This window comes from Lonchura striata, chromosome 28 (genome assembly GCF_046129695.1).
Source record: "Lonchura striata isolate bLonStr1 chromosome 28, bLonStr1.mat, whole genome shotgun sequence".
NCBI lineage: Eukaryota > Metazoa > Chordata > Aves > Passeriformes > Estrildidae > Lonchura > Lonchura striata.
Window position 1 is genome coordinate 7,695,057 of NC_134630.1, and position 18,483 is coordinate 7,713,539.

General features: G+C 64.2%; 2 protein-coding genes across 2 annotated transcripts; both read left to right on the forward strand.

The window, feature by feature from the left end:
* The first annotated feature begins 3,570 nt into the window (after nucleotides 1-3,570).
* NDUFA13 (NADH:ubiquinone oxidoreductase subunit A13) lies at nucleotides 3,571-7,803 on the forward strand. The gene is made up of 5 exons (XM_077788882.1): nucleotides 3,571-3,703; nucleotides 4,803-4,881; nucleotides 5,460-5,531; nucleotides 6,208-6,277; nucleotides 7,383-7,803. Exons 1-5 carry the CDS (start codon nucleotides 3,610-3,612, stop codon nucleotides 7,500-7,502), a joined length of 435 nt encoding a protein of 144 aa, XP_077645008.1. The 5' UTR covers nucleotides 3,571-3,609; the 3' UTR covers nucleotides 7,503-7,803.
* A 1,102-nt stretch (nucleotides 7,804-8,905) lies between these two features.
* YJEFN3 (YjeF N-terminal domain containing 3) lies at nucleotides 8,906-16,323 on the forward strand. The gene is made up of 6 exons (XM_021544879.2): nucleotides 8,906-9,043; nucleotides 11,820-11,928; nucleotides 13,649-13,759; nucleotides 13,846-13,959; nucleotides 14,560-14,704; nucleotides 15,501-16,323. The coding sequence occupies exons 1-6, from the start codon at nucleotides 8,997-8,999 to the stop codon at nucleotides 15,695-15,697; spliced, it is 723 nt and encodes a 240-aa protein (XP_021400554.1). The 5' UTR covers nucleotides 8,906-8,996; the 3' UTR covers nucleotides 15,698-16,323.
* The last annotated feature ends 2,160 nt before the right edge of the window (nucleotides 16,324-18,483 follow it).

An 18,483-nucleotide genomic window follows, 5' to 3' on the forward strand; every position in this document is an offset into this window, starting at 1 on the left:
GGAAACCTGGTTTGTTTATTCCCAGAGTTTGGATGATTCCTGAAAAAAAAACAGGGAATGGAACAGTCACAGAAGGATTCAGAGGGATAAAAACTACGTCAGAACCTTCTGGATCCCAGCAGAATTCCCTTGGGAATTGGAATTTCAGCCAACCCTGGATCATTAAAATCATTGGGAATGTTGGAATTGAAGGATTTGGAATTAAAAATCCAAACAAATCTCTGTGTCCACACTTCCAAATATTCCATCCCAATTTTTTTTGGGGGGATGGATAATTCAGGAAAAATTTTTTTAAAAATTTATTTAGGGGGTGGGGGGGAGGGGGGGGGATTTGTTTGGAAAGGGAGGGAAAATCCAGCATGGAATGAGGCTGGAAAACCAAAATCTTTGTTGGGATGGGGCTGAAGCTCCAAATTCCCGCCTGGAACGCGGCTCCTGGGCTCCAGCGTGGTTCTGACGTGGTTTTTCCGGAATGTTCCTGGAATGCTGCCGGGAATTGGGAGCGTTGCTTTGTTCCCTCCAGGCTGTGCCAGGGTTGGGATCGGTGTGGGCAAGGATTCCATGTGGGAACGCCGGGACGGTTTTTGGGATTGGGACCAGGCCCAAAGTGGTTCCAGCTCTTCAATACAGATTTTCCAAACCTCTTCCCGGTCTCCTTTTTCCAGGAAAAAGCCCCGGAAAAAATGGGAAAAACGGGGGGGGAAATTCTCAACGTAACGGAAAATTCCCGTTGTGGAATTCCGTCCTGGAAGGGAAATGTTTGGGAATGGTGGAGGAAGGGGGAGTTTGGGAAGAAATTCCGGGTTTATTCCTGCTCTGGATCCCCTTGGGAATTTGGGAATCTCCGACTGGATCCCCTTTGGCATTCTGGAATCCCTGAGACCTCTTGGGTCCCCTTTGGCATTCCCAAATCCCTTTGGGCTCCTGATTCCTGAGATCTTTGGGATTCCCAAATTCCTGGAGATCTGCTGGATCCCCTTTGGGATTCCTGAACCCATTGGGGTTAAAAATTCCGAGATGTTTGGGATTCCCAAATCCTTGAGGCTTCTGGAATTCCGGAATCCCAGAGATCTCTTGGATCCCCCTTTGGAATTCTGGAATCCCAGAGATCCCTTGAAGTCCCCTTTGGAATTCTGGAATCCCAGATACCTCATGGATCCCGCTTTGGGATTCCCAAATCCTGAAGATCTCTTGGATCCCCCTTTGGAATTCTGGAATCCTGAAGATCTCTTGGGTTCCCCTTTGGAATTCCCAAATCCCAGATATCTCATGGATTCCCTTTTGGCATTCCCAAATCCCAGAGATCTCTTGGATCACCCTTTGGAATTCCCAAATCCCAGAGATCTTTTGGATCCCCCTTTGGCATTCCAGAATCCCAGATATCTCATGGATCCCCCTTTGGCATTCCGGAATCCCAGAGTTCTCCCGGATCCCTGGGAACACCCCCCACCCTTGGATTCCCACGGATCCCTCGGGATCCTGGATTCCGTTTCCCGCTCTTGCCGAGCTTCGCTGCATGAGCCGCTCCGGGGCGGCTCCGGATCCGGGGGGTCCCTAAAGCCATAAAATTCCCGCCGGGATTTGGGGATTTTCCAGGACGCCGCGGAGAACCAGGAAGCGCCGTTGTACTTTAGGTTGTAGCAACTCGTGAAATAAAGAGATCCCGGATTTTCCAGGGAGAATTCCCGCGGTGGAACCGGGGAGCCCTGTGGTTTTTCCTTGGATTTCGTCGTTCCCGACGGTCGGGATTGGGAATTTCACCGTGGGGAAAAAAACAAACAAAAAAAAAGGGGGTTGGAATTTTTTTTTCTATCCAAGGGTTTTCTTCCTCGGCGTTCCCAGCTCGGAAAAAAAAAGGTGAATTCCCAAATTTTTTATATCCCGGGGATTCCTGTGCCTGCCATTCCTGGGGAAAACAACAGAAATCCAAAATTCCAGCGGATTCGGGATTGGGTTTTATTCCGTGTCTGGTTTTATCCTCATTTTGGGAATTCTTCCTTTACCCCTGGATTCTCCCAGCGATTATCCCATTTTTTGGCAGGGGGAGGAATTGGAATTGAATTCCCGAAGTTGAATCCCAGATGGAAACCGGGAATTCAGGCTGGAGGAAAGGGTGAAACGGGGGAAATTCCAGGAGATTTGGGGGGAAAACCCAAATTTGGCTCCTTTTTCCCTCTCCTTTGGGAAGGAGGGAGAACAGGGTGGGGTTTTTATTCCTTGGATTTGTTGGGACTCAAAACATTCCAGAATAAATTCCAACATTTAATAATTCTCACTAATCCCACCAGTGGGAGGATCCAGAATTGATCATTCATTAATAATTAATCGATAATTAATTTGGGGGCTCGGAATTGGAATGATAATAAACAGAGAAGCTCCTGGGTCTGCCTCATATTCCCGGGAATTTGGGGGTCGGGATGGATCTCACGGATCACCCAGACGGAGCCGGATCTGCTCCTCCCTCTCCTGAGGATTATTCCCAAAAAAAATCCCGGGAAGACGAGAGAATGGGAAAAGAGGGCGGCAAAAATCCGGGAGTTTTGTGGATTTCTGTGGAATTTTGTGGAGCAGCTTCAGAGGCGCGTCGCGGCGTTCCGGCGGAGCAAATCCGTAAATCCATCCACCCTCTCCATTCCCGCCTGGAATTCCTGCTCCAGCAGCCTTGGATTTCACCTGGACATTCCCGGAAAAGTCACGGAGCCGTTGGAGCGTTTCCCTCTGGAATGAGAACGGGCCAAGCACATTCCCAGATGGATTTTTCCCCCGATTCCGGATAAAATCCAAATTCCCGGAGCCTGGGAAGAGCCACGGCCACGCGGGAATTCCCATGGAATTGTCCCGAATTCCCATGGAATTGTCCCGAATTCCCGGGCAGCAGTGGAGTCTGGCCACGCTCCGGGATAGGGAAAAGGAGGGATCAGAGAATGGATCCCGCTGCAGGTGAAGCCCAGCCTGGAAAATTCCAGGAAAATTCCGGATGTTTGGGGTTTCCCAGCCCGTATTCCCGTTGGGATTGCCGAGGAATGTCGGGAATGGATCCCGTGTGAGCGGAGATGATCCCAAGGAATTGAGGGATCCCGTGGGATGGGAGGATGATCCCACAAAGTGACGGATCCCATGATGGCTGAGGATGATCCCAAGGAATTGTGGATCCTGGTGGGTGGGAAGATGATCCCAAGGAATCCGAGGGTCCCATCGGATGGGAGGTCGATCCCGAGGATCCCATTGGATGGGAGGACGATCCCGAGAATCCCATTGGATGGGAGGTCGATCCCGAGGGTCCCATCGGATGGGAGGACAATCCCGAGGATCCCATTGGATGGGAGGTCGATCCCGAGGATCCCATTGGATGGGAGGTGGATCCCGAGGATCCCATTGGATGGGAGGTGGATCCCGAGGATCCCATTGGATGGGAGGTGGATCCCGAGGATCCCATTGGATGGGAGGTCGATCCCGAGCCCCCCCGGGGCTTTACCGTGGCATCGCCCTTTTAAGCGCGCGTTGCCCCTTTAAGCGCCGGCCCCACCGCTCACGTGGCCGCCCCACGTGAGTTTCCCGCGCGCGGGAAGGGGGCGGCGCGGCGCGGTGACGTCATCGGGCAGCGTCGCAATGGCGGCGCCGAAGGTGAAGCAGGACATGGCCCCGCCGGGCGGCTACGGCCCCATCGACTACCGGCGGCACCTGCCGCGCCGCGGCCTCTCGGGTGAGCCCGGGGGAGCACGGGGGGGCACGGGGGGGCACGGAGCGGGGCCGGGCGGGCTGAGCGGCCCCTCCGCCCCTCACTGCCCTCACTCCCCTCACTGCCCTCACTGCCCCTCACTGCCCTCACTGCCCTCACTGCCCTCACTGCCCTCACTCCCCTCACTGCCCTCACTGCCCTCACTGCCCTCACTGCCCTCACTGCCCCTCACTGCCCTCACTCCCCTCACTCCCCTCACTGCCCCTCACTGCCCTCACTCCCCTCACTGCCCTCCCGCCCCTCACTCCCCTCACTGCCCTCACTGCCCTCACTGCCCTCACTCCCCTCACTGCCCCTCACTGCCCTCACTGCCCTCACTCCCCTCACTCCCCTCACTGCCCTCACTCCCCTCACTCCCCTCCCTGCCCTCACTCCCCTCACTCCCCTCACTCCCCTCACTGCCCTCACTGCCCTCACTCCCCTCACTGCCCTCACTCCCCTCACTGCCCTCACTCCCCTCACTCCCCTCACTCCCCTCACTCCCCTCACTCCCCTCACTGCCCTCACTCCCCTCACTCCCCTCACTCCCCTCACTCCCCTCACTCCCCTCACTGCCCTCACTCCCCTCACTCCCCTCACTCCCCTCACTCCCCTCACTCCCCTCACTCCCCTCACTGCCCTCACTGCCCTCACTGCCCTCACTCCCCTCACTCCCCTCACTCCCCTCACTGCCCTCACTGCCCTCACTGCCCCTCACTGCCCTCACTCCCCTCACTGCCCTCACTCCCCTCACTCCCCTCACTGCCCTCACTGCCCTCACTGCCCCTCACTGCCCCTCACTGCCCTCACTGCCCTCACTGCCCCTCACTGCCCTCACTCCCCTCACTCCCCTCACTCCCCTCACTGCCCTCACTGCCCTCCCTGCCCTCCCTGCCCTCACTGCCCTCACTGCCCTCACTCCCCTCACTCCCCTCACTGCCCTCACTGCCCTCACTGCCCCTCACTCCCCTCACTGCCCTCACTGCCCTCCCTGCCCTCACTGCCCTCACTGCCCCTCACTCCCCTCACTGCCCTCACTGCCCTCACTGCCCTCACTCCCCTCACTCCCTCCCGCCCCTCGCAGGGTACAGCCTGTTCGCGCTCGGCGTTGGGAGCCTCCTGCTGGGTTATTACACCCTCGTCAAGTGGAACCGCGAGCGCAGGTGAAGCTCCGGGACCCCCAGGGACCCCAGTGCCCATCCCAGTGCTCCCAGTCCCATCCCAGTGCCCCCAGTCCCATCCCAGTGCCCATCCCAGTGTCCCCAGTCCCATCCCAGTGTCCCCAGTCCCATCCCAGTGCTCCCAGTCCCATCCCAGTGCCCCCCATGCCCCCGGTGCCCATCCCAGTCCCATCCCAGTGCCCATCCCAGTGCCCCCAGTCCCATCCCAGTGTCCCCAGTCCCATCCCAGTGCTCCCAGTCCCATCCCAGTGCCCCCCGTGCCCCCGGTGCCCATCCCAGTCCCTTCCCAGTGCCCATCCCAGTGCCCCCAGTGCCCATTCCCGTGTCCCCAGTCCCGTCCCAGTGCCCCCCGTGCCCCTGGTGCCCATCCCAGTCCCTTCCCAGTGCCCATCCCAGTGCCCCCAGTGCCCATCCCAGTGTCCCCAGTCCCGTCCCAGTGCCCCCCGTGCCCCCGGTGCCCATCCCAGTCCCTTCCCAGTGCCCATCCCAGTGCCCCCATGCCCCCAATGCTCCCAGTGCCCATCCCGTGCCCCCCGTGCCCGGTGCCCGTGCTCCCGCAGGCGGTTGCTGATCGAGGAGCTGGAGGCTCGCATCGCGCTGATGCCGCTGCTGCAGGCGGAGTCGGACCGCAGGTACGGGCTGGGGACCCAAATTCGGGACTGGGGACCCAAATTCGGGGCTGAGGACCCAAATTCGGGGCTGGGGACCCAAATTCGGGGCTGGGGACCCAAATTCGGGGCCGGGGACCCAAATTCGGGGCCGGGGACCCAAATTCGGGACTGAGGACCCAAATTCGGGACTGAGGACCCAAATTCGGGACTGAGGACCCAAATTCTGGGCTGGGATCTGCCTTTGGGGACAGAGATCCTTTCTTTGGGACTGGGAATGTTCCCCTTTGGCAACTGGGAATCAACTTTGGGATGGGGTCTCTGTGGTTTGAGGTCCCTGTGGGATCAGGGTCCCTGAGCTTTGGGGTCTCTGAGCTTTGGGGTCTCCGTGGTCTGGGGTCCCTGTGGGTTTGGGGTCCCTGAGCTTTGGGGTCTCTGAGCTTTGGGGTCTCTCTGGTTTGAGGTCCCTGTGGGTTTGGGGTCTCTGTGGTTTGGGGTCTCTGTGGTTTGGGGTCCCTGTGGGATCAGGGTCCCTGAGCTTTGGGGTCCCTGAGCTTTGGGGTCCCTGAGCTTTGGGGTCTCTGAGCTTTGGGGTCTCCGTGGTCTGGGGTCCCTGTGGGTTTGGGGTCCATGAGCTTTGGGGTCTCTGAGCTTTGGGGTCTCCGTGGTCTGGGGTCCCTCCCGCGCCCCTGTCCCGCAGAACTCTCCGGATGCTGCGGGAGAACCTGGAGGAGGAGGCCAAGATCATGCGGGACGTTCCGGGCTGGAAGGTTCGGCATTCCCGGGGGATGGGGGGGCTGCCCTGGGATCCCGCGGGATTTGGGATCCCCCGGAGCTCCGGGAGCGCTCGGATCCCTCGGTGCCCTCCCCCCATCGCTGCGGGAGCTCCTGCCCCTTCCCGAGGAGGTTCCCTGCACAATTCCCTGCACAATTCCCTGCACAATTCCCGACACAGTTCCCTGCACAGTTCCCTGCACAATTCCCTGCACAATTCCCTGCACAATTCCCTGCACAATTCCTGACACAGTTCCCTGCACAATTCCCTGCACAATTCCCTGCACAATTCCCGACACAGTTCCCTGCACAGTTCCCTGCACAATTCCCTGCACAATTCCCGACACAATTCCCTGCACAATTCCCTGCACAGTTCCCTGCACAATTCCCGACACAATTCCCTGCACAATTCCCTGCACAATTCCTGACACAGTTCCCTGCACAATTCCCTGCACAATTCCCTGCACAATTCCCTGCACAATTCCCTGCACAATTCCCGACACAGTTCCCTGCACAGTTCCCTGCACAGTTCCCTGCACAATTCCCAACACAGTTCCCTGCACAATTCCCTGCACAATTCCTGACACAGTTCCCTGCACAATTCCCTGCACAATTCCCTGCACAATTCCCTGCACAATTCCCTGCACAATTCCTGACACAGTTCCCTGCACAATTCCCTGCACAATTCCCGACACAATTCCCTGCACAATTCCCTGCACAATTCCCTGCACAATTCCTGACACAGTTCCCTGCACAATTCCCAACACAGTTCCCTGCACAATTCCCTGCACAGTTCCCTGCACAATTCCTGACACAGTTCCCTGCACAATTCCCAACACAGTTCCCTGCACAATTCCCAACACAATTCCCTGCACAATTCCCAGTGATTCCCAGTGATTCCCAACACAATTCCCGACACAGTTCCCTGCACAATTCCCGGCGATTTCCAGTACAATTCCCAGCACAATTCCGGGGATTCCCAGCCCAATTCCCAGCAATTCCCAGTACACCTCCCAGCACAATTCCGGGCATTCCTGGACGATTCCCGTCCCGGTTCCCGTCCCGGTTCCCGCCCGTTCCCGCCCGTTCCGGCCGTTGCAGGTGGGCGAGTCCCGTTTCCACACGGAGCGCTGGGTGCCGCCCACGCTGGAGGAGCTCTACTTCCTGCGGCCCCGCGGCGAGCTGGAGCGGGAGCAGTTCGGCCTGCAGAACTACGTCTGACCCCAAATCCCAAACCCCAAAAACCCCAAACCCCCAAATCCCAAACCCACAAATCCTCCAAACCCCCAAATCCCCAAAAACCCCAAATCCCAAAACCCCAAATCCCGAACCCCAAACCCCCAAATACCCCAAATCCCAAACCCCCAAAAACCCCGAATCCCAAACCCCAAAAACCCCAAATCCCAAACCCCGCCCTTCCCAAACTTCCCCCCCTTTTCCCGTCTCTCTCCAGCTGTTTCCCCCATCCTGAGCTTCTTCTGACTCCTGTTCATCGATAATTAATAAATAATGAATTAATAAATGAATAAATTCTTTGGGAATTGGGATCCCCCTTTGGGATTGGGATCCCCCTTTGGGATTGGGATCCCCCTTTGGGATTGGGATCCCCCCTTTGGGATTGGAATTTCCTTCTTTGGGAATTGGGGTCTCCTTTTGGGATTGGGATCTCCCCTTTGGGATTGGGATCTCCTTTTGGGATTGGGATCCTTTCTTTTTGATTGGGATCCCCCTTAGGGATTGGGATCCCCCTTTGGGATTGGGGTCTCCTTTTGGGATTGGGATCCCCCCTTTGGGATTGGGATCCCCCCTTTGGGATTGGGATCCCCCCTTTGGGATTGGGATCTCCTTTTGGGATGGGAAAAGCCCCGATCTGGGCGGGTTTAACACCAGAATTGCGGCGCGGTTGGAATTCCCGGGCCGGGAAGCACGGGCGGCATTCCCGGCAGCGGGGCGGGGGCACCGGAGCCGCCTCCCCCCGGGCGGCACCGCCGAGCGCCGGCCCCGCTCCGGCCGAGCACCCTCGGCATTCCCGGGATCCGGCCGAGCATCCTCGGCATTCCCGGGATCCGGCCGGAGCACCCTCGGCATTCCCGGGATCCGGCCGAGCATCCTCGGCACTCCCGGGATCTGGTCCGGTTGGAGCATCCTCGGCACTCCCGGGATCCGGCCGAGCACCCTCGGCATTCCCGGGATCCGCTCCGGCCGAGCACCCTCGGCATTCCCGGGATCCGCTCCGGCCGAGCACCTTCGGCATTCCCGGGATCCGCTCCGGCCGAGCACCCTCGGCATTCCCGGGATCCGATCCGGCCGGAGCACCCTCGGCATTCCCGGGATCCGGTCCGGCCGAGCACCCTCGGCATTCCCGGGATCCGGCCGGAGCATCCTCGGCATTCCCGGGATCCGGCCGAGCATCCTCGGCACTCCCGGGATCCGGCCGGAGCATCCTCGGCATTCCCGGGATCCGGTCCGGCCGGAGCACCCTCGGCATTCCCGGGATCCGGCCGGAGCATCCTCGGCATTCCCGGGATCCGGCCGGAGCACCCTCGGCATTCCCGGGATCCGGCCGGAGCATCCTCGGCACTCCCGGGATCCGGCCGAGCACCCTCGGCATTCCCGGGATCCGGAGCCGCCGGGTCCGGTCCGGCCGCGCACGGAGGCTCCGTGCGGCTCCCGCCGGTGCTCGGCTCCGCCGCCGCTCCCGTCCCGCTCCCCGCCATGAGCTCCGCGCCCGGCCCGCCCCGGGAGCCGCCGCGCTACCTCAGGTGAGCCCGGGGGTCCCCCCGAGGAGCCCCGGCAGAACCGGCAGCCCCGGCAGCACCGGCAGCTCCGGCAGCACCGGCAGCGCCGGCAGCTCCGGCAACACCGGCAGCACCGGCTGAACCGGCAGCTCCGGCAGCCCCGGCAGCACCGGCAGCACCGGCAGCACCGGCTGAACCGGCAGCACCGGCAGCACCGGGCGGCGCCGCTCGGCCGGGGCTGCCTCGGGACCGGGACCCCGCGGGGGTGGAACGGGACCTCCCCGCCGCCCCGGGAGCTGCCCCGGCGCGGTCCCGGTCCCCACGGGTGTCCCCTGAGGCCGTGGGTCGGTACCCACGGAGCCGCCGTTGCCGGAGCAACCGCATCCCGGGTCTCCATGGCTGCGGCGGGGATGCTCCGGAGGGCGGCGGGAGAGGAGCGCGGGGACCCGGGATGGGCACCGGGGACACCGGGATGGACACCGGGGACACCGGGACACCGGGACACCGGGATGGGCACCGGGGACACCGGGATGGACACCGGGGACACCGGGACACCGGGACACCGGGACACCGGGATGGGCACCGGGGACACCGGGATGGGCACCGGGGACACGCAGAGGGGACAGCGGGGACAAGCGGCAGGGACGGGAGGATCCCACGGCCGGGCTGTGCCGGGAGCGAGCGGCGAACGGGAACGGGGAATGAGACCGGGATACGGAACGGGGATAGGACCGGGATACGGGACTGGGATACGGGACTGGGATACGGGACTGGGATACGGGACTGGGATGAGACCGGGATGGGACCGGGATATGGAACGGGGAATGGGACCGGGATGGGACCGGGATGGGACCGGGATACGGGACTGGGATACGGGACTGGGATGAGACCGGGATGGGACCGGGATATGGGACTGGGATACGGGACTGGGATGAGACCGGGATGTGGGACCGGGATACGGGACTGGGATGGGACCGGGATACGGGACTGGGATGGGACTGGGATACGGGACCGGGATGGGAATGGGATGTGGGACCGGCATGAGACCGGGATGGGACCGGGATACAGGACTGGGATGGGACTGGGATACGGGACCGGGATATGGGACCGGGATGCGGGACTGGGATGGGACCGGGATACGGGACTGGGATGGGACTGGGATGCGTTCCGGGGGTGCGGCTGCAGCTCCCGGGGCGCCCCCGCCGTGTCCCCCGCCCGGTGCCGATGCCGGTGCCGGTGCCGGTGCCAGCCCCGCGGGGCCGGGCCCGGCGAGTCCTGCCAGCAGCGGCCGGGGACGAAGCGCTCGGGAACGGGAACTGCGGCCCACGCGCGGCTTTCGCCGGGCGGGGACAACCCAGCTGGGCCCGGGAGGGGCTCCGGGCGGCCCGGGAGGGGCTCCGGGCGGGCCCGGGAGGGGCTCCGGGCGGCCCGGGAGGGGCTCCGGGCGGCCCCGGTCCCTCCCCAGCCCTTCTCCCCCGGCTTTGGCCCCGGGACCCCCGGGCGGGGCTGGGACAGGGCTGGGACTCACTAGAGGGCACCAAAGGATTGGGGACAGGGATGGGATGGGAATCTGGGATGGGAATCTGGGATGGGAGTATGGGATGGGAACATGGGATGGAAACATGGGATGGGAACATGGGATGGGAATCTGGGATGGGAGTATGGGATGGGAGTATGGGATGGGAGTATGGGATGGGAACATGGGATGGGAATCTGGGATGGGAATCTGGGATGGGAACATGGGATGGGAACATGGGATGGGAATCTGGGATGGGAACATGGGATGGAAACATGGGATGGGAATCTGGGATGGGAATATGGGATGGGAGTATGGGATGGGAACATGGGATGGGAATCTGGGATGGGAACATGGGATGGGAACATGGGATGGGAATCTGGGATGGGAATCTGGGATGGAAACATGGGATGGGAATCTGGGATGGGAACATGGGATGGAAACATGGGATGGGAATCTGGGATGGGAATATGGGATGGGAACATGGAACAGGACGGGATGGAGTTTTCCTGGCAGGTTTATCAGGACAGCCAAGGGGTGGGATGTGGGAATGGGGGAAGCAGGATCTTGCTGGGGCCCTGCTGGAATGACCGAGGGTTTTTTTTGGGCTCTGGCTGGTCCGTAGGGACAGCCTGGACGCGGTGGGAGCACCCTGCAGCCTGGGGCCCCAACCCGGGACCCCAGCCCGGCCCCCCCAGCTGCCCCGTGGCAGTGCCCGGTGCCCTCCCGGGGCTGGCTCTGAGCGGTTCCCCCATCCCGGGCACGGCGGGGTCCGGACGCCCCGGCCCCGCTCGGTTCCCCGGTGCCGCCGGGATCCCGGCCCGGCGGGGCCGGGCTCGCTGCCGGCGGCCGCGGCGGGCGCTGGAGGCGGCCCAGGCCGCTCCGCCCGCGCAGGTGAAGCCAACAGATGTGAGCAATTATTGTCGCGCTGGGCGCTGCCAGCTCCGGGCTCGGCGGCGGCGGAACAACCGCGGCTTTGTTCGCTTTTATGTAACCGGGGAACCGGGGCCGCCGCCAGCTCGGCCGAGCGCCGCTCCCGCCCCGGGCCCTGGGCTCACGGTGTCCTCCGTGTGCCACCCGTGTGCCACCCGTGTGCCACCCGTGCGACATCCCCGTGCCACCCCCGTGCCCCCCGTGCCCGTCCCCACCGCGGTGCCCACCCCGCGCCCCCGGCGCGCTCGCCCCGCGTCCCAAAATCCCGTCCGGGGCGGAGCGGGTCCCGAGCTGCCGGGCTCGGGGACAGCTCCGTCCCCGTGTCCTGAGCGCCGCCTGTCCCCGAGGCAGCCGGGCGGAGGCCGAGGCCATGGAGAAGGAGCTGCTGGAGGATTATCGCTTCGGGCGGCAGCAGCTGATCGAGATCTGGGGACACGCCTGTGCCGTGGCTGTCACCAAGGTGGGGCTGGGGACACCCCGAGGGGTGGGGGCACCCCGAGGGGCTGGGGACACCCCGAGGGGCTGGGGGCACCCGGAGGGGCTGGGGACACCCCAGAGGGGCTGGGGACACCGCAGCAGGGTTGGGGACACCCCGAGGGGCTGGGGGCACCCCGAGGGGCTGGGGTCCCCATGGGGAGGGGGATGCTCAGCCCTGCCCGGGGGGTCGGGGCGGGGGTCTTGGGGGTCCCCAGAGGTGTCCCCGTGTCCTGGCGATGTTGCTGCTGCTGGGATCGCCCGGGGCTCGTGCGGGATGTGAGGAGGAGGAGGAGGAGGAGGAGGAGGAGGAGGAGGAGGAGGAGGAGGAGGAGGAGGCCCAGGGCTCCATCAAGGGCAGCTTTGTGCCTCGGGCCGGGAGCTCCGCGCCCGCCTCAGCTTTTCCATCGGCCCTTCCCTGCTCCAAGGGCTGCCCGAGGAGCAGAAAAGTTTTGGTGCCGTTGCAGCATCCCTGACCCCACCTGGGGCTCAGCATCCTCCTCTTCCTCAGGGCCCCCCAGCTCTGGCTCGCCCAGCCGGCCGGGGTGTCCCCGCGGTGTCCCCGCCGTGTCCCCGCCGTGTCCCCGCCGTGTCCCCGGTGCCAGGAGGTGCCGGCGGCGCGGCCAGCGCTGGGCCAGGGCCAGGGCCGGGCCACCGGGGCCGTGTCCCGCTCCGGGCGCTGGGGACGGGTCCCGGAGCCAGGATCCGTGAGCAGGAAAAAATCCGTCAGTGGATAAACAGAGCCTTCCTCCCTCCCTCCTCCTCCCTCCTCCTCCCTCCTCCCGCCCCAGCGGAGCCTGGAATGTGCAGCGGGCGGGATGGGGGGGCCGCGGGCACGGCCCGGCCCGGGCAGCTCCGTGCCCCTGCCCTGGGCACGGCCCCGCTCCCACCCGGGCACACCCTGAGCCCACCTTGGGATTCCACCACAGGCATTGTCCTCACCCCAGGATGTGCGCTGTCCTCATCCCACCGTGGGCATCATCTTCATCCCACCGAGGGCATCGTCTTCATCCCACCGTGGGCATCATCTTCATCCCACCGTGGGCATCGTCTTCATCCCACCGTGAGCATCATCTTCATCCCACCGTGGGCATCGTCTTCATCCCACCGTGGGCATCGTCTTCATCCCACCGTGGGCATCGTCTTCATCCCACTGTGGGCATCATCTTCATCCCACCACAGGCACCATCCTCATCCCAGCCCGGCCCCTGTTCCATCCCACTCCGAGTGCTGCCCAAGTCCTGCTGTGGATGCCATGGATCCGTGCCATGGACCCCGTGCTGTGCCATGCCATGGGTCCCGTGCCATGGACCCTGTGCCATGGATCCCGTGCCGTGCCATGGATCCCATCCCATATTCCCATCCCATCCCATTCCCTCCCCTGATCCCATCCCCGTCCTGCTCCATGTGCCACCTCCATCCCACCCTGGGTGCCGTGTCACGGTGCCACCCGAGTCCCTCCATGTCACGGTGCCACCCGCTGTCCCCGGTGTCACGGTGCCACCCGAGTCCCTCCATGTCACGGTGCCACCCGCTGCCCCCGGTGTCACGGTGCCACCCGAGTCCCTCCATGTCACGGTGCCACCCGAGTCCCCGGTGTCACGGTGCCACCCGCTGCCCCCCGTGTCACGGTGCCACCCGCTGTCCCCGGTGTCACGGTGCCACCCGAGTCCCCCGTGTCACGGTGCCACCCGCTGTCCCCGCAGGCGTTCCCGTTGCCGTCGCTGCCGCGCCGCCAGCCCACGCTGCTCGTGGCGTGCGGGCCGGCGCAGAACGGCGCCATCGGGCTGGTGTGCGCCCGCCACCTCCGCAGCTTTGTGGGTACCTCCGCGCCCGTCCTGCCGCTGCTGCTGCTGCTGCTGCTCCTGCCGGGCTCCGGCCCCAGCGCTGCCCTTTCCCGCAGGGTTACGAGCCCACCATCTTCTACCCCAAGCGCTCCCCGGAGCCGCTGCACCGCGACTTCACCACGCAGTGCGAGAAGATGGACATCCCCTTCCTGTCCTACCTGCCCACCGAGGTGACCCCGGCGCCCCAGCCCCGCTCATGGCCCTTCTCCTTCCCTTTCCCCCTCCCCTGGAATCCCCCAATCCCCCTGCTTACCCCTCTTTCCCTTCTCTTTTTATCCCCTCCCAAAATCCCCCTGTTCATCCCCCTCCTCCTTTTCCCCTCTGCGAACCCCCAAATCCTCCAGCTTTTCCCTTTTTTCATTCTCTTTTCTCCTTTCCCTCTCCCTAAAATCGCCCTGCCCAATTTCTCGGATTTATCGCTCATTCCCTTCTCCCTTTCCCCGCCCGAACCCCCGAACCCCCAAACCCCGCTCCCCTCTCCCGCTCCCCGCTCCCGCTGCCGGGATCCCGGGGATGCCGCGGAATCCAGCGGCCGCTGCCTGCAGCCACCGGCTCTGTTATTTTTGGAATCTCCCAGCGCTGGGAACGCAGGAATTTGACCCAAAATTCACCGTCCTGGCCCGGGCCGCGCGTCTCGGCGTGCCGGGCTCGGCTCCGCGCCCGTCCCTCGCCGCCGCTCCGCTTTTGGGGGGATTTGTTTTGTTTTGGCGGCGGAGCGGCGGGGCCGGGCGCGGCCCGAGGTGACACCCAAAGGTCGCCGTCGCCCCCAGGTGCAGCTCATCGACGACGCCTACAACGCCGTGGTGGACGCGGTGCTGGGAGCCGAGGGCAGCGAGGGGCCGGAGCCCTGCGCGGCCATCCTGGGCACGCTCCGGCTGCTGCGCATCCCCATCGTCAGCCTGGATGTCCCCTCAGGTGTCCCCGTGTCCCCTCAGGGTCCCCGTGTCCCCTCAGGTGCTGCCGTGTCCCCTCAGGGGTCCCCGTGTCCCCTCAGGGTCCCCGTGTCCCCTCAAGGTCCCCATGTCCCCTCAGGTGCTCCCAGTGTTCCCTCAGGTGTCCCCGTGTCCCCTCAGGTGCTGCCGTGTCCTCTCAGGTGTCCCCGTGTCCCCTCAGGGGTCCCCTCAGTGTCCCCTCAGGTGTCCCCGAGTCCCCTCAGGTGCTCCCTCTCTGTCACACGGCAGCAGCGAGACCCCCGGTCCACCCCTGAGCCACCCCGGGTGTCCCCGCTGTCCCGGTGTCCCCTGACCGCTGTCCCGGTGTCCCTCTGTCCCTCCTGTCCCTGTCCCTGTCCCATCCCTGTCCCTGTCCCATCCCTGTCCCTCTGTCCCCCTCTCCCCTGTCCCTCTGTCCCCTGTCCCATTCCTGTCCCTGTCCCGGTGTCCCTCTGTCCGTCTGTCCCTCTGTCCCTCTGTCCCTCTGTCCCTCTGTCCCTCTGTCCCTCTGTCCCCCTGTCCCTGTCCCATCCCTGTCCCTGTCCCTCTGTCCCTCTGTCCCTCTGTCCCTCTGTCCCTCTGTCCCCCTGTCCCTGTCCCATCCCTGTCCCTCTGTCCCTCTGTCCCTCTGTCCCTCTGTCCTCTGTCCCTCTGTCCCTGTCCCTCTGTCCCTCTGTCCCCTGTCCCCCTGTCCCTGTCCCTCTGTCCCCTGTCCCTCTGTCCCCTCTCCCCTGTCCCTCTGTCCGTGTGTCCCCTCTCCCCTGTCCGTCTGTCCCCAGGGTGGGCGCCCGGCCCGGCCAGCGGGGACATCAGCCCGGCCGTGCTGGTGTCGCTGGCGGCGCCCCAGGAGGTGACGCGGCGCTTCCAGGGACGGCGACATTTCCTGGCCGGGCGCTTCGTGCCCGAGGAGCTGCAGCGCAAATTCGGGATCGGCCCCCGGCACTACCCGGGCAGCGACTGCGTGGTGGCCCTGTGAGCCCAGGGATCACCGGGACCCCAAAAATCACCCGGGACCCCAAAAATCCACCCTGTGAGCCCAGAGACCACCGGGACCCCAAAAATCACCCGGGACCCCAAAAATCCACCCGGGACCCCCAAAAAACCACCCTGTGACCCCAGAGATCACCGGGACCCCAAAAACCACCCGGGACCCCAAAAATCCACCCTGTGACCCCAGAGACCACCGGGACCCCAAAAATCCACCCTGTGACCCCAGAGACCACCGGGACCCCAAAAATCACCCGGGACCCCAAAAATCCACCCTGTGAGCCCAGAGACCACCGGGACCCCAAAAATCCACCCGGGACCCCCAAAAAACCACCCTGTGACCCCAGAGATCACCGGGACCCCAAAAATCCACCCGGGACCCCCAAAAAACCACCCTGTGACCCCAGAGATCACCGGGACCCCAAATAAATCCACCCCGGACCCCAACAAAACCACCCTGTGACCCCAGAAATCACCGAGACTCCAAATAAATCCACCTCGGACCCCAAATAAATCACCTCTGTGTCCCCAAATAACCCCCGGGACCCCAAATCACTCCTGGGCGTCCTGGGACCCCAAATAAAGCCCTGGTGGCCTTGTGACCTCAAATAAAAACCTGGTGGTGGCTCTGGAACCCCAAAGAAAGCCCTGGTGGCCCCCAGAACAAACCCCTGCTGGCCCTGGGACCCCAAAACCCAGCCCGGGACCCCAAACCCCAGCCCGGGACCCCAAAACCCGAGCCCGGGACCCCAAACCCGAGCCTGGGACCCCAAACCCCAGCCCGGGACCCCAAACCCGAGCCCGGGACCCCAAACCCCAGGCCGGGACCCCAAACCCCAGCCCGGGACCCCAGGACGGAGCCCGGGACCCCAAACCCCAGCCCGGGACCCCAAACCCGAGCCCGGGACCCCAAACCCGAGCCCGGGACCCAAAACCCCAGCCCGGGACCCTAAACCCGAGCCCGGGACCCCAAACCCCAGCCCGGGACCCCAAACCCCAGCCCGGGACCCTAAACCCGAGCCCGGGACCCCAAACCCCAGCCCGGGACCCCAAACCCGAGCCCGGGACCTCAAACCCCAGCCCAGGACCCCAAACCCCAGCCCGGGACCCCAAACCCCAGCCCGGGACCCCAGGACGGAGCCCGGGACCCCAAACCCCAGCCCGGGACCCCAAACCTGAGCCCGGGACCCCAAACCCCAGCCCGGGACCCCAGGACGGAGCCCGGGACCCCAAACCCCAGCCCGGGACCCCAAACCCGAGCCCGGGACCCCAAACCCCAGCCCGGGACCCCAAACCCGAGCCCGGGACCCCAAACCCGAGCCCGGGACCCCAAACCCCAGCCCGGGACCCCAAACCCCAGCCCGGGACCCCAAACCCGAGCCCGGGACCCCAAACCCCAGCCCGGGACCCCAGGACGGAGCCCCGGTGGCCGCTCGGGTTTGGGGGGACCGGGGGGACCTTGGTGGCCTCGGGCCGGGATCTGTCCCGGGACTCAGTCCCGGCCCGGGGGCCCGGCCTGGCACCGGCGGTGGCACCGCCCCGCTGGGGACAGACCCGGGTCACCTCCCCCGCCACGCCCGCTGAAATCCCCCAAATCCCCCAAAATCCCCCAAATCCCCCAAAATCCCCCAAATCCCCCCAAAATCCCGCAAAATCCCCCAAAATCCCGCAAAATCCCCCAAAATCCCCCAAAATCCCCCCAAACCCGGGAAGGGGTCACGGGGAGCCCCCGCGCCACGGGGGTGTCCCCGAGCCGGGGACTGTCCCCGGTGTCCCCTCGGCGATCCACCGGGAACCACCGGGACCCGCCGGGATCCACCAGGAACCACCGGGATCCACCGGGATCCACCGGGATCCACCGGGACCCGCCGGGATCCGCCGGGATCCGCCGGGATCCACCGGGATCCACCGGGATCCACCGGGATCCACCAGGACCCGCTGGGATCCACCAGGATCCGCCGGGACCCGCCGGGATTTCCGCCCACCCCGAAACCTCCGGCGCCCCCGGACCCGCACGATCCCAAATCCCGGGCGGGGTTTGGGGTCCAAGGGGCCCAGAGGGAATTTGGGGGCGGTTTTGGGGTCACTGGGGGCGGTTTGGGGTCAGTGGGGTCGGTTTTGGGGTCAGTGGGGGCGGTTTTGGGGTCACTGGGGGCAGTTTTGGGGTCACTGGGGTCGGTTTTGGGGTCACTGGGGGCAGTTTTGGGGTCACTGGGGGCAGTTTTGGGGTCACTGGGGGCGGTTTTGGGGGTCACTGGGGGCGGTTTGGGGTCAGTGGGGTCGGTTTGGGGGTCACTGGGGGCGGTTTTGGGTCACTGGGGGCGGTTTGGGGGTCACTGGGGGAGGTTTTGGGTCACGGGTCGGTTTGGGGGTCAGTGGGGTCGGTTTTGGGGTCAGTGGGGTCGGTTTTGGGTCACGGGTCGGTTTTGGGGTCACTGGGGGCAGTTTTGGGTCACTAGGGTCGGTTTGGGGGTCAGTGGGGGAGGTTTTGGGGTCACTGGGGGCGGTTTTGGGTCACTGGGGGCGGTTTGGGGGTCAGTGGGGGAGGTTTTGGGTCACAGGTCAGTTTGGGGGTCAGTGGGGTCGGTTTTGGGGTCACTGGGGTCGGTTTGGGGTTCCTCGTTGGTCCCAAATCTCCCCCAGCAATTCCCGGTGCCCCCAAACCCGAGCGCATTCCCAGATTTCCATGGATTTGGGGTGAGTGAGGCCCGTGGGGGGGATTGGGGGAATTTGGGAGGGAGATGGGGGCTCCCAGTTCCCCCCAGTTCCTCCCAC